Source organism: Thunnus maccoyii, chromosome 10, assembly GCF_910596095.1.
Source record: "Thunnus maccoyii chromosome 10, fThuMac1.1, whole genome shotgun sequence".
Taxonomy (NCBI): domain Eukaryota; kingdom Metazoa; phylum Chordata; class Actinopteri; order Scombriformes; family Scombridae; genus Thunnus; species Thunnus maccoyii.
In genome coordinates this window covers 17,109,542-17,120,895 of record NC_056542.1, presented here as the reverse complement: position 1 = coordinate 17,120,895, position 11,354 = coordinate 17,109,542, and the positions used below count along the sequence as shown (strand labels likewise).

General features: G+C 39.1%; 1 protein-coding gene across 1 annotated transcript; it reads right to left on the bottom strand.

Moving 5' to 3' along the window:
• Nucleotides 1-1,366: 1,366 nt before the first annotated feature.
• Nucleotides 1,367-6,621, bottom strand: LOC121905848 (DOMON domain-containing protein FRRS1L). The gene is made up of 5 exons (XM_042424395.1): nt 6,016-6,621; nt 5,537-5,621; nt 5,082-5,220; nt 2,218-2,464; nt 1,367-2,128 (listed from the first exon to the last, which is right to left on the bottom strand). Exons 1-5 carry the CDS (start codon nt 6,227-6,229, stop codon nt 1,956-1,958), a joined length of 858 nt encoding a protein of 285 aa, XP_042280329.1. The 5' UTR covers nt 6,230-6,621; the 3' UTR covers nt 1,367-1,955.
• Between the last annotated feature and the right edge of the window lie 4,733 nt (nt 6,622-11,354).

Genomic DNA, 11,354 nt, shown 5'->3' with positions numbered 1-11,354 from the left:
GGTAAAACAAATTCTTCCTGTGTTTTGTTTTTTAATCTCATATTTATTTATTATATATATAATATATAGTTTCTTTTAATTGAATTTTGTTGTATTGTTTGTCGTAATATTGTTCATTCATTTATTTATTTACTATATTACTATTTACTATGGATTTTATTATTTTGAAACATTTCATCTAAATAAACAAATACTGTTTTTCTTTTTAGGCCTCACATTACATAATGTATTAAGTTAAACTATTTAAAGTTGCAGTGCAGGACCTTTGTCTCCCCCTTCTGGAATTGTGAGTAATTACAAAAAAACCCCATCTACCCCGTCCCGGTATTTTTTAAACCGCCCATCTATGTTTAAACTATTTTGTTATTACAATCACATAAACCAAATGTTATTTGGAAATTAGGTGCCTTTTTGTAGAATGTCTGTCCATTGTTTAAGTAACATTTGTTGTACTTTAGCCATGCCCTGTGCTATTTTATTATTATTACTATTATTATATTGTACGTTCTGTTTGTGCTCCATACCATGTGATCATGGTCTTGAGTCAAATGAAATACAGAGGTCAAGAGTCCTGCATATCACTTTAATGTATAAGAAGTGTTAATGTCTGGTTTGGTTAGGATAGTGACTTACTAGTAGGGTCACGGTTATAGCTACTAGCTATACTAAAGCACAGCCTTAACACGCATTATAAAGTTATATTTTTTATGTTAGTGCATGTAATCAAAGGAAGCAGGTCCCTTAAAACAAAGTTGTTGGTGAAGTATAATACACTGTATATTATAATGTATGTAATAATGACACACAAAGGTCCCTGAAGGATGCAAACCAGTAATGTAACAGTTCATGTTAAATGGCCTTATAGTCTTTGACTGACAGAGCTATCTGTTCATGCAGCACAAGGTCTGTATTTTCTTGTAAATATTGTATATTCTTAAATGGTTTATTGATCATATACGCAGGCATGGTAGACTGTTTGAACATACCCAGCCATTTTTAATACAGATCAAAAGGCTACAATTACAACCTGGGGAAAAATAGTCCATGTTCAAGCAAAATGTCCTTAAATCCACAGTTTGCTCCTGTTTCAATATGTTATTGCTTTCGTAGGCAATAGTAACTCATGTCGCAGTCTCTCTCTGTGAAACACACAGTTGTAGTGTCACAGTACTGATAAACAAACCCAACAGCCAGTGTGGTTGAGAAAGGGGGGAAAAAACTCCTGAAAGGAAATTGTGGATAAGTGAGATGAGTTCAGCATTTATATGTGCCAAACATGAACATTACAAAAACTTAATGAAATCTTTCTCTTAGTAAATGCACACAGTTCCTAAAACCTTGCAGATGTAAAAGAAAAGTTAATCCGTCTTTTTCCTCTGTTTATTAGCAAAGGGGGGATTTACATAAACATGACAGAGTGAAGGGACAGGATGAGTGTGTGCAAAAGCCTGTAGGCTGTTTGGTTTCTTTTTGTCCTCAGAAAACCTTTGTGTCTCAGCCAAGTTCAACATGAGGCCCTGTCTTCTCATCACCAGTGAACAGTGGGTGCTTCACATTTTCAGGTCCTTTATTCCTCTCAGCAGTGATTTCCAGGTGCATGCAGTATTTCAAAGACTTGCAAGATTAATTTTATTTTGGCATTTGTAGTCCTCATATTCTTAAATGTGTAGAAGCTATCATAAATACTGAAAATAACTGGCCTATTTTAAACTATAATACTTTTATAAGACCTCTTGTTTTGTACTGACACCACTACAATATACTGTAAGTTTAACAATTTGTCAATTGCTATGAGTTCAGAGTAATGAATATATTCTCTCTATCTTATTTAAAATATCTAATACATTTTCTCGTTGTGTACACTTGAATGTAGCTTCGGACAAAAATGGCAATTTGTTTTATTGCTGCTTCATCTCCTCTTCCTTTTTCCCCACTCTGTGCTCTGCTGTGCTTAATTAGGGCGTTCCCATTAGTAAGTAGAAGGTGAGGGCTACAATGAGCAGTAAACAGAGGGGAGAGTTGAAGGTCTGGTAGGCTGTAGAAGGCATGAAGATGTCCTCATACTTATAGATGCTGATCATGTGGTCGCTGACTGGCGGACTGTCGATGTCATGCCTTGTGATGGAACCTGTTAGCAGAAGTTAGATGATGTAAAATGTAATGAAAGACAAAAAAATGTAAAGATTGTTGACTTGACGCAGCTGTTCTGTTCCTCACCTTGTATGGCAGGTCCCCATGCAAACAGGTAATACCATGACAGGTGTAAGTCTACAAGTGTTTCCTCTCTGGGGACGTATAACGGCCGCTTGAAGCGGCAGGTCACACGGTTGTTTTCAAAGATGCCCTCTTCGTCTCTGGCCGGGTTTCTCTTGATCTCCTTGGCCCACTGGCCGACATTGTAGAAGTGATGAATCCGCACGCGTCCGTTATCATCGTGGACACAACCCATGACATCATCGCCTCCCTGAGGAAATAGGAGGAAACAAGAAATCAAAATTAGTGTTCCAAAATGCCATATATTCATTTATTAAAAAAAGATAAAGTCCTGAGTCACATTACACAGTAGCTCTAAAATGTAACGAGAGTCATTTTGACAGACAGGATGCAGTAATTGTTAAAGCCACAGTGGGTTTTTTTAAAGTGTCTTTTTTTAAAGGACTGTCACACATGTGAGACATGAGACATATTTTCACTCTTTAACTCGCTAAATTTTTAATAAAAGGGCTGATTATAATTTAAAGTTAAGTGTGAGATTTTCATATTTTTCTAAAGGTGTTTGGCCATATGTGAAAATAAACTAATTAAAAGCTGCAAGCAGCGTTGAACGGGCCCTGGCACCTCCGCGCACGTCAAGCCGCAGCGCAGTCGAAGGGCATCTGTCACAGGCATGCAGATGTCTTCAGACCCGAGCTGTTTTCAGACAGTGCAAGAAGGAGATAAACATCACTTCCTTTGTCCACTGTTTTGCCTGCTGCTGGGGCTGCTTTGCTGCAATTTCGTAGGGGGCGCTATTCAGCCAATTTGCATCACTGATGAAATATTGTCATGTAGACCTGTTCAGGCCTGGACTCTTATCAAACATGTAAAGTTTGGTGCAGACTGGAGCACGTACAATAAAGTTATAGCAACTTCCTCTGTCATGGCGAAGCATCAAATCTGTATGAGAAGTTTCTGCAGGGTGAGACTTTGGCCAAATCTTACATTAAAAATCGCATTTCAGTAGGAATTTTCGTCCTGAATCCATTGATACAGGTTTGAAAGCGGTCTGACTTATAGTTTAGACGTCAGACGCCTCAGTTTGACGCAAAGTCCATGCCCAGAGATTGCCTCCCCATTGGTTTACATTGTAAGGTGCGATGTGGCACTACGACTTTCGGGGCTTACAAAATCTAAACCGTTAGAGTTGTTACAAAGTTTTTAATAATTTTTGTTCAGCACAGTGTCATAAGTCATGTATTAAAGTTTGAAGCCGATACTGTTAACACCCTAGGAGGAGATAGCGTTTCTTTGGGGTCCAAAATTGGCGCAAAGTTGTACATTGTTGGATTTAGGTCATAGGTGTCAGCGTATGATTTGTAGGTCTTGACGAGACAAATAATTGAGTTTTGTTTCGATCTCTCTACGACATTCCTACGGGCCGTGGTGGCCATTTTAGATACATAAGTGGCGCTCTCGAGCACATTTGGGCACTTTAGGGGATAATTTTTACATTTTATCAAATTTTTCACCAGACCTGATGTGCGTGCCAAATTTGGTGAGTTTTTGAACATGTTTAGGGGGTCAAATTTAGGTCTGAAGTGGTGAGATAAGAAAGAAAGAAAGAAAGAAAGAAAGAAAGAAAGAAAGAAAGAAACAGAACAGATACAAGAGGCCCTATAAATATTGTCTCCCTAATGTATGTTGTACATTACATTTAAACTGGAAGTCAAACTGCATCTATCATTTTCAGCTGGTGAGTATATCAAAAGTCATCTTGTTAATTGCTTTGTACTAACTTACAACTGGTTAACTATGTAAATTTAAGTGACGTTATTATGAAGATATAGATACTGAGAAACTGCCCAGCCTTCATTTTGAGGCCGTAAAAATACAGATTAGTAAGAAAGTTCAACAAAATTGTTTTTTCAAACTCTTCAAAAACATGTGTGATGTGAAATAAATAATATTGAATGAAAAATATTTGTTGTGTCAAATCAATCATCTGTGGTGTGAATTGAATACTTTAAAACATCTTTTGTGACCCCCTAAAATTAAGAAATTGTGTCCCTTCATTATAGGTTATGATCTTAGTGTGGACATGAACTGTTAGCAACCAAAGAGTGAATCTTCCTTCTCAGATTTCAGTTGAATGATTTTTAGAGGTTCAAGGACAATTCAAAACTTTGATTAAAATTTAAAAAAAAAACTTTCTATAAGAAAAATATGTTTTTCTCATTTACCCCTTTAATCATCAGGTCCATCCTTTATCTTTATCTTGGGACCCCTTGGGGCGTCCCAACCCCCACTGCCTCAAAAAGTGCTGCATATAATTAATATTGTCTATTATATTAATAGAACAGACAATGTCATATACCACCTGATCAATGACTGGATGACAGACATGTACTGTTATGTCCTCAGACTCATGAGATCCACGTAAACTTTGGCCATAACTCAAATGATCTTAGCTCAGTGTGAACAGGCAGAGATAAGAGATTCTTAGTCATGTTGCATACTTGCCTGAAAATGTTGACTGATATTGGGTAAGTTTATTTTTTATTAATGTGATGACAGAATTGTTCTGTATATGGACTTTAGTTTGAACCTAATGTTTAAAGTTATTTCATATATTTGTATTGTAATCATAATCATTAATAATCATATTGTCACATTTTGTAAACAGTAGACAATAATTTTGTGATAAATGTCAAACTCAAACATGTTATTGATCATTTGGTTTCATAATTTCCTGCAAGCTCTTAAAAAGTTGCATCATTTTCAGCCTTACTGATGCACCAAATAAAAGTCAGATGTTGTATTGTCCCAGATTAGACTAGACGCAGTAATATCAGTCTAGTCTTAGTGGTTGTGCAGCTGCTCACCATTTTCTTGTCAGAGGAGAAACCTACGGCCACCCAGCCGTCAGTGTCTGCACTCATCTCATACTCCACGTCTGTCCCAATGCGACGATAACTCAGGAAGTAGTCACATGTCTCCGCATCACACCCTGGCTTCCCGTACCTGCACAGAGACAAATACAAGCCCTGAATGTCTCTTTCAAGTAACATGATTCACTTTCAGTATGGTTGAACTACCACAGATCTTATAGTGGAAAAACTCAGTGATTCATCATATTAACAATACTAAAAATAATAACTGCATTCCTTTAAGGTTTCAGAGCACAAACATTAGACAGTGTGGAGAGTTCTCGTGTTTAGCTTCAGCTCTCTGAAGTGAGGCCGCAGCATCTAGGATGAAGGAGCCCCGGGGAATACAGCTGCACTGGATTTCTGTTTTGGGACAGAGAGATCTGGCAAAAGATGTATCCTTCTCTAACCTTATGCATCCTTTGGTCACTCCGCAGTCGATGACTTTGATCTTGGCAAAGGGATCCACTGGTGGGGCGGTGGGGAATGGATAACCTGCGAAAATGCAAAATCAGCAACAAAAAAAAACAAAAAACGTTAAAAACAACTGAGGCTTGTTTTCAAGATAGTTAAAGGGCCAACTAGGGGGAGGCCATCTGAACTGTGTGTGTGTGTGTGTGTGTGTGTGTGTGTGTGTGTGTGTGTGTGTGTGTGTGTGTGAGAGGAAGAGGGGGGTGGGCAGCTGCCACCGGGGGGAGCTGGCCTGGGTGCTGAAAGGCCCTGTGCAGTGTAGAGAGGTTGGACGCAAGACTAAATTAATGCACATGTCCAGTTTCTGCCTACAGTCTCTGTTTATTTGTCTGTATGTTATGAATGCACAGTTTGTTTATTGTGCACGAGATGTAATCAATCAACTGGAAACCTGTGGTAAACTGAACTAGATCCTTACCGTCATCGGACAGATATCTGGACTCCAGGAACTCAGAGGCGAAGGTGCTGTAAGAGTCTTTGTGGGGCTCCTGGTGTCCCGGCTCTCCGTGCTCCCCGTGGCCGGCCCGGAGTGCTCCCTCATCGGTTGGGCTCGGCGCGACCCCCCACCATCCACTTTGGATCAACAGCACCAACAGCTGCACAATAAGCCTCCGCAGGGAAATCATGGCCATTTATATAAAAACCAATGATAAGAACGACTAAACTAGCTTTGAATCAAACCGGATCCTCATTATTGTTTGGATTTCGGTATATTCGCAGGGATCCATCTCCGCGTCACCAAAACCATCTCCGCATCCCGACTGCCTCCTCGGCTGTTTATTCGCAGGGATGAGACGGATGTGAGGGGGATTCAGAGCCGCTGACCGTGTGATTAAAATGCTAATCTAATCCTAAATTACCCTGATTTGTAATCTCGTCGTCTAATTCAAATACACGCCGATAATCCTCTTTGAAATCCGAATCTAGATGCAAACCAGTGCTCGTTAAACTCAACATATTTTTCAATCGGAGGGTTGTATTGGCCGGATGAATGGTTTCGTCCGGCCTTCCTCTTCTCTCCCTCTTCAATCAGTCACAGTAACGTCCAATGAGGAGCAGCTACGTGCTGTTATTGGGATCAATCAATTGGTCATTATTCCTCATAGACACTGACTGCGAGGCTCAAACAGGCAGCCCAGTGAAGGTGAGCCAAACAAAACAAAACAAAAAAATGAAATGATAATCAAATGTACAAACAAATAAAAGGACAAGATGATAGCCTATCACAAACTACCAAATAGATGCCAGCACAGTTGGCTGCTGAAAATAAAATTAATGTCAATGCCAGGGCCACAGCAGGATTTCAGTCCCCACCAGAACCCCCACCCCTTCCCCTAGACATCAAAAATAAGTCTCCTTTGATTACTAAACTACACTACTTGGATCTTTCATATTGTCAGTTATCTTTTCTATTTATTTAATTTCCTGGCACTAAATAATGTCTAATGCTGCCTTCTCCACATTGCCTGAAATAAAGTTCTGGTGGAGAAATCATTTAGTTGTTTCATTGTGTTGGCCTAATAGTAACCCAATTTAAATATATTGAGTCTCAAAATACTGACATCAACCTAAAAAATACCCACCATGTGATCATTTCTAAATCTAAAATGTGAACATGGTTGCTAAAACCCCCAAATTCACAGAAAAAAATGCTTATTGGACATGACCACAGTGTAATCTATCAATCAGCCCTGTTTATTGCATCATTTTGTTTAAATTATCCCTCGTTTTCTCTTAAATACTTCACTCCCTTGACTGGAAATGTATCCCACAACTGTCACAACGTGTATTTTCATACAAGTCTGGATCCGGGTGTCATATAAAAATATCTACAGAAGTGTGAAACCTTGTGTGTGTTCTCTGAGTGCATTCTTGTTTATTTCTTTATACAACTCAGTGAATTTGGTTCACGATGTCCCCATTAGTGGACGCTCATCCCCAAAATGTGTAATAAATCCATGCATGTGTGCAGACGTGTGTATATTGTGAATGTATGAATGTGGATTGTTTCAATTAGACAAAAGCATCATTCTCCTCAAAAACATCATCTGACCATCCTCACTTCTATCTTTCGACTGTGACTCCGTCCTCCGTCGTTGTCGGTGGTTGTACACAGTCCTGCCACTTGATGGTGATATAAATACATTGTCTGAACTCCATATTCAGTTGGCATGAGGAGTCTCTGCTTAGGCTACTATCGATCTTTTTGACTTTTTTTCTGTTTTATACCAGAAAACACAACCACTTTCCAACTGATACGATGCATTATGTCATATCTGTCAAGATTGTGTTATTTGATGCATCAACTTTTTAGTTTCAAGTTAAACTTGGTGACAAGCAAAGTTGTGTCTACATATATTTGTGAGGTCTTCAGTCACCTCAGTAGGCTCGTGTCTTATTTATGTTAATAAGCTGCTGTTAATAAATAATTATTTATTAGCTGGTGAAATCTTGGTGTACTACTAGATCTCAATAGTTCAGAAATACAGAAGAAATCGAGAAAATCTGTAGCATCTGTAGCTATCTGATAATTTCTTAATATTCCCTTGGTTGAAATAAAGTTTAGAGAATTGTAAATATGTCCCTCTCTGACTCATGAGGACAGTGTGACAGTGAAATTAATATTTTTACAGTTGATCTGTGTCCAGTCATCATTGTCCTCTAATTTCCTCAATACTTATACAGTAGACTTCATTAGTCAGCCCTTTTAGAACTGGTTGCTTGTAGAACTGGATGATATGGACAAAATCAAATATCACAATATTTTTGATCAAATACCTCGATATTGATATTTTGTGACAGTAATGTGGTGATGACTATTGGTGCTTTCACAAAATATTTGCACAATGTGATTTTTGATAAATAATCATCAGTGATGTGGATATAATAGACAAATAATAGAACAGCTAGAACAGTCTAGTATGTTCAGAAAATTACATCAGTTTACTTTAAGGCAGTAAGGCTATAAGGCAGCCTTTAAAACCAGGAAATGACAAAACTTATGCCATATATATTACGATATCCAAAATCTAAGTTGATATCTAGTCTCATATCACAATATCCTAACAAAAAAGCCTAACAAAACATCTAAAAGTAATGAACATCACAGTCTCATACGCTATACAAGTCATAAAGGCAACGAGACACAGATTCCTGGAAAAAATCTAATACATAATATGTTATTGGCTCTGAATCAAACTGCTCCAACAACAGACAAACGTATATTTTGAATTAACACACGTACAAAATGAAGCTGTGTTTGGTTAAGAATGAACTCATCAAAAGTGTTTGAATTCAGAATATTGCAAAGTACTTAAATTGTTAAGTTTTTTTAGCAGGAACAGCAGGTGAAGGAGGCAGGAAAACTTTGCTGTTCATGTCTGTATCCTGTAGGTGATGCTGGTGTCACACTGTGTGAAACCAAGTGAACGTGTAAACAGACAACAAAGACTGTCAGAGAGATTAAAGGCTGACTGACATCCATAATCACAAACACACACACACACAGCCTAGCAACATAATGGTTTTTAAAAATCCAAAATCCATGAAGTCTGATGATGTCTGCATGAAATGTGATGTGTGAAAGACTTCAGTATTAACACCCATCAAAACATAAACCTATATCATATTATCACATTAACACCTTGAGTTTCCATATATGTTCCGGCAACTGTCTGTGTACACGTGTGTGTGTGTGTGTGTGTGTGTGTGTGTGTGTGTGTGTGTGTGTGTGAATCTCTGCTTTTAAGCGTACGTTGGACTGTGTCCATGTCTTTGAGAGTATCCACTCATGCATGTAAAACATGCATGTTTTTTGTATCATGCCTGTGGACATACGTGTGTGTACATACAAGAGTGCCTGACCTTTAACCCCTCCTCTCTTCACACCATCTCTCCCTGCAGAAATAAATCAACCTGATCAATCGCTCCCCTTGCTCTCGGTCCGCCCAATTATCCCTCGTTTATCCTCCTATTATTTCCACTTCTACCCCGGCCTTCCTGCTCTCTCACACTCTCTCTCCTTCCCAATTACCATTCTGTGTAGGGGCAATGCTTGCTGGGTAATGAGGAACTCTGGGCGTACCTATCTTATCTTAATAGCCTTAAAGGGCCACTCATTAACACAAACACTCACTCTGTCTCACACACACATGCACACACACATATCCACACACATCTGTCCCCGCACATCATGCCATAGAGAGAGAGAGATGGAGTGACAGGAAGAGAAAACGAGCGAGGGGCTTGATGGAAACAGTAGGGGAGAGAGAGAAAGAGAGAATAAGACAGGAGAGAGGAAGGGGATGGTGGGAGAGATGCAATGAGGAGAGGGTGAGGCGGGTGGGGGGGTGGGAGTCTGGTAAATGTCAGCAGTGTGTCTCCTGGGCCTGAGAGACGAGTTAGTGACAGGAGAACAATGGCCGCTGGATCCATTCAGAAACACAGCTGCTATGAGTGCATGCCTGGATCTGTCTTCTGCTTAGCCATCAACGGGCCACTTGTAAAGGCAGCGATAAATACATACACACACACACACACACACACACATATGCATACACACTAACAGATAAGTGCATGCCTGTGCACACTCAGCCACACACAATTGTGCGTCTGGACACACAAGGTAAGCCCTGGATGTTATGAGGGATCAGCAGCGATGTGGACGGCTTAGTCAGGGCTGTCAGTCAATAACAGCCCCTGTAGACTTGTGAAAACTGGCCAATTGAACATAAGTCCTGCATATTCATATCTACTCTCTGCCAATGCCTCTCTTCCTTTTAAGACATCTCTGGCTGTATTCTATATTTCTGTTTGTCCACAAACCCAAATGAAAAGACCGAAACCAGCAATGAATTGAACCTACCAATAAGTATTGTCTGATACAGCTTATTTCTCTATGCCATAGACCTCCACCATTGTCCATAATCTTTTAATAACACTTTTAAGTACACATTTAAGTAAGACCCAGAAGGTAGTTTCACAACACTTACCGCTGCTCTGAAGGTGTTCCCACAATCCTCAGACTCTATTTGTGCAAAACAAGGAGATATGTTATTTCCTGCTACGTGGACAGAAAATACAATCATATATTGGGAATTGGGTTTAAAAAAATGCAATTGTTATGCAGCAGACAATGTTTTTTATCCAGCTGATTAGAGGAGTCTTTGAGGATTCTGGAAATACTTTCACGACAGCAGTTAGTGTTGTTCAAAGATCTCCAGGTATTTATCTTTCAGAAAATCTGATGCTCCAATATAATGGTGATACATGAGAGGCATAAACTGGGGCTATCCCACATAATCTGTCCTGCTGCTGTAAATGCTAATTAGCGCAACAATTGCGTATTTATCCGCAGCTGAAAATAGTCCCTAACAAATGCTCAGTTCACTCCTATTTGAGTAATGCTTGCTGAAAACTAGAGTAATCATCTGTTTTATTTCATTACTTAACTTTTGAAGAAAAAATGACCAATATATTTAGGTTGTATCTGTTTTTGAAGATTTATGTCTTCAGTAGAAATGAAAGGGCTCGGGGTGAGGAGCCACAGACAAGCTGGGGAAGCCAAAAAATCATGAAGGATGGCTTAATGTATTGTTTATTTTGGTCTTTGTCTGCATTGACCATAAGACAAATATAGAACAAGGCCATCCTTATCCTTCAATCCAAGTCTGTCTTTTGTGTGCCTCTGTATCTCCTGCAGTTAAAAATATCTCATCTCTTCTCGTTCCTTGTTTATTATTCCTTGGTAGCAGATGG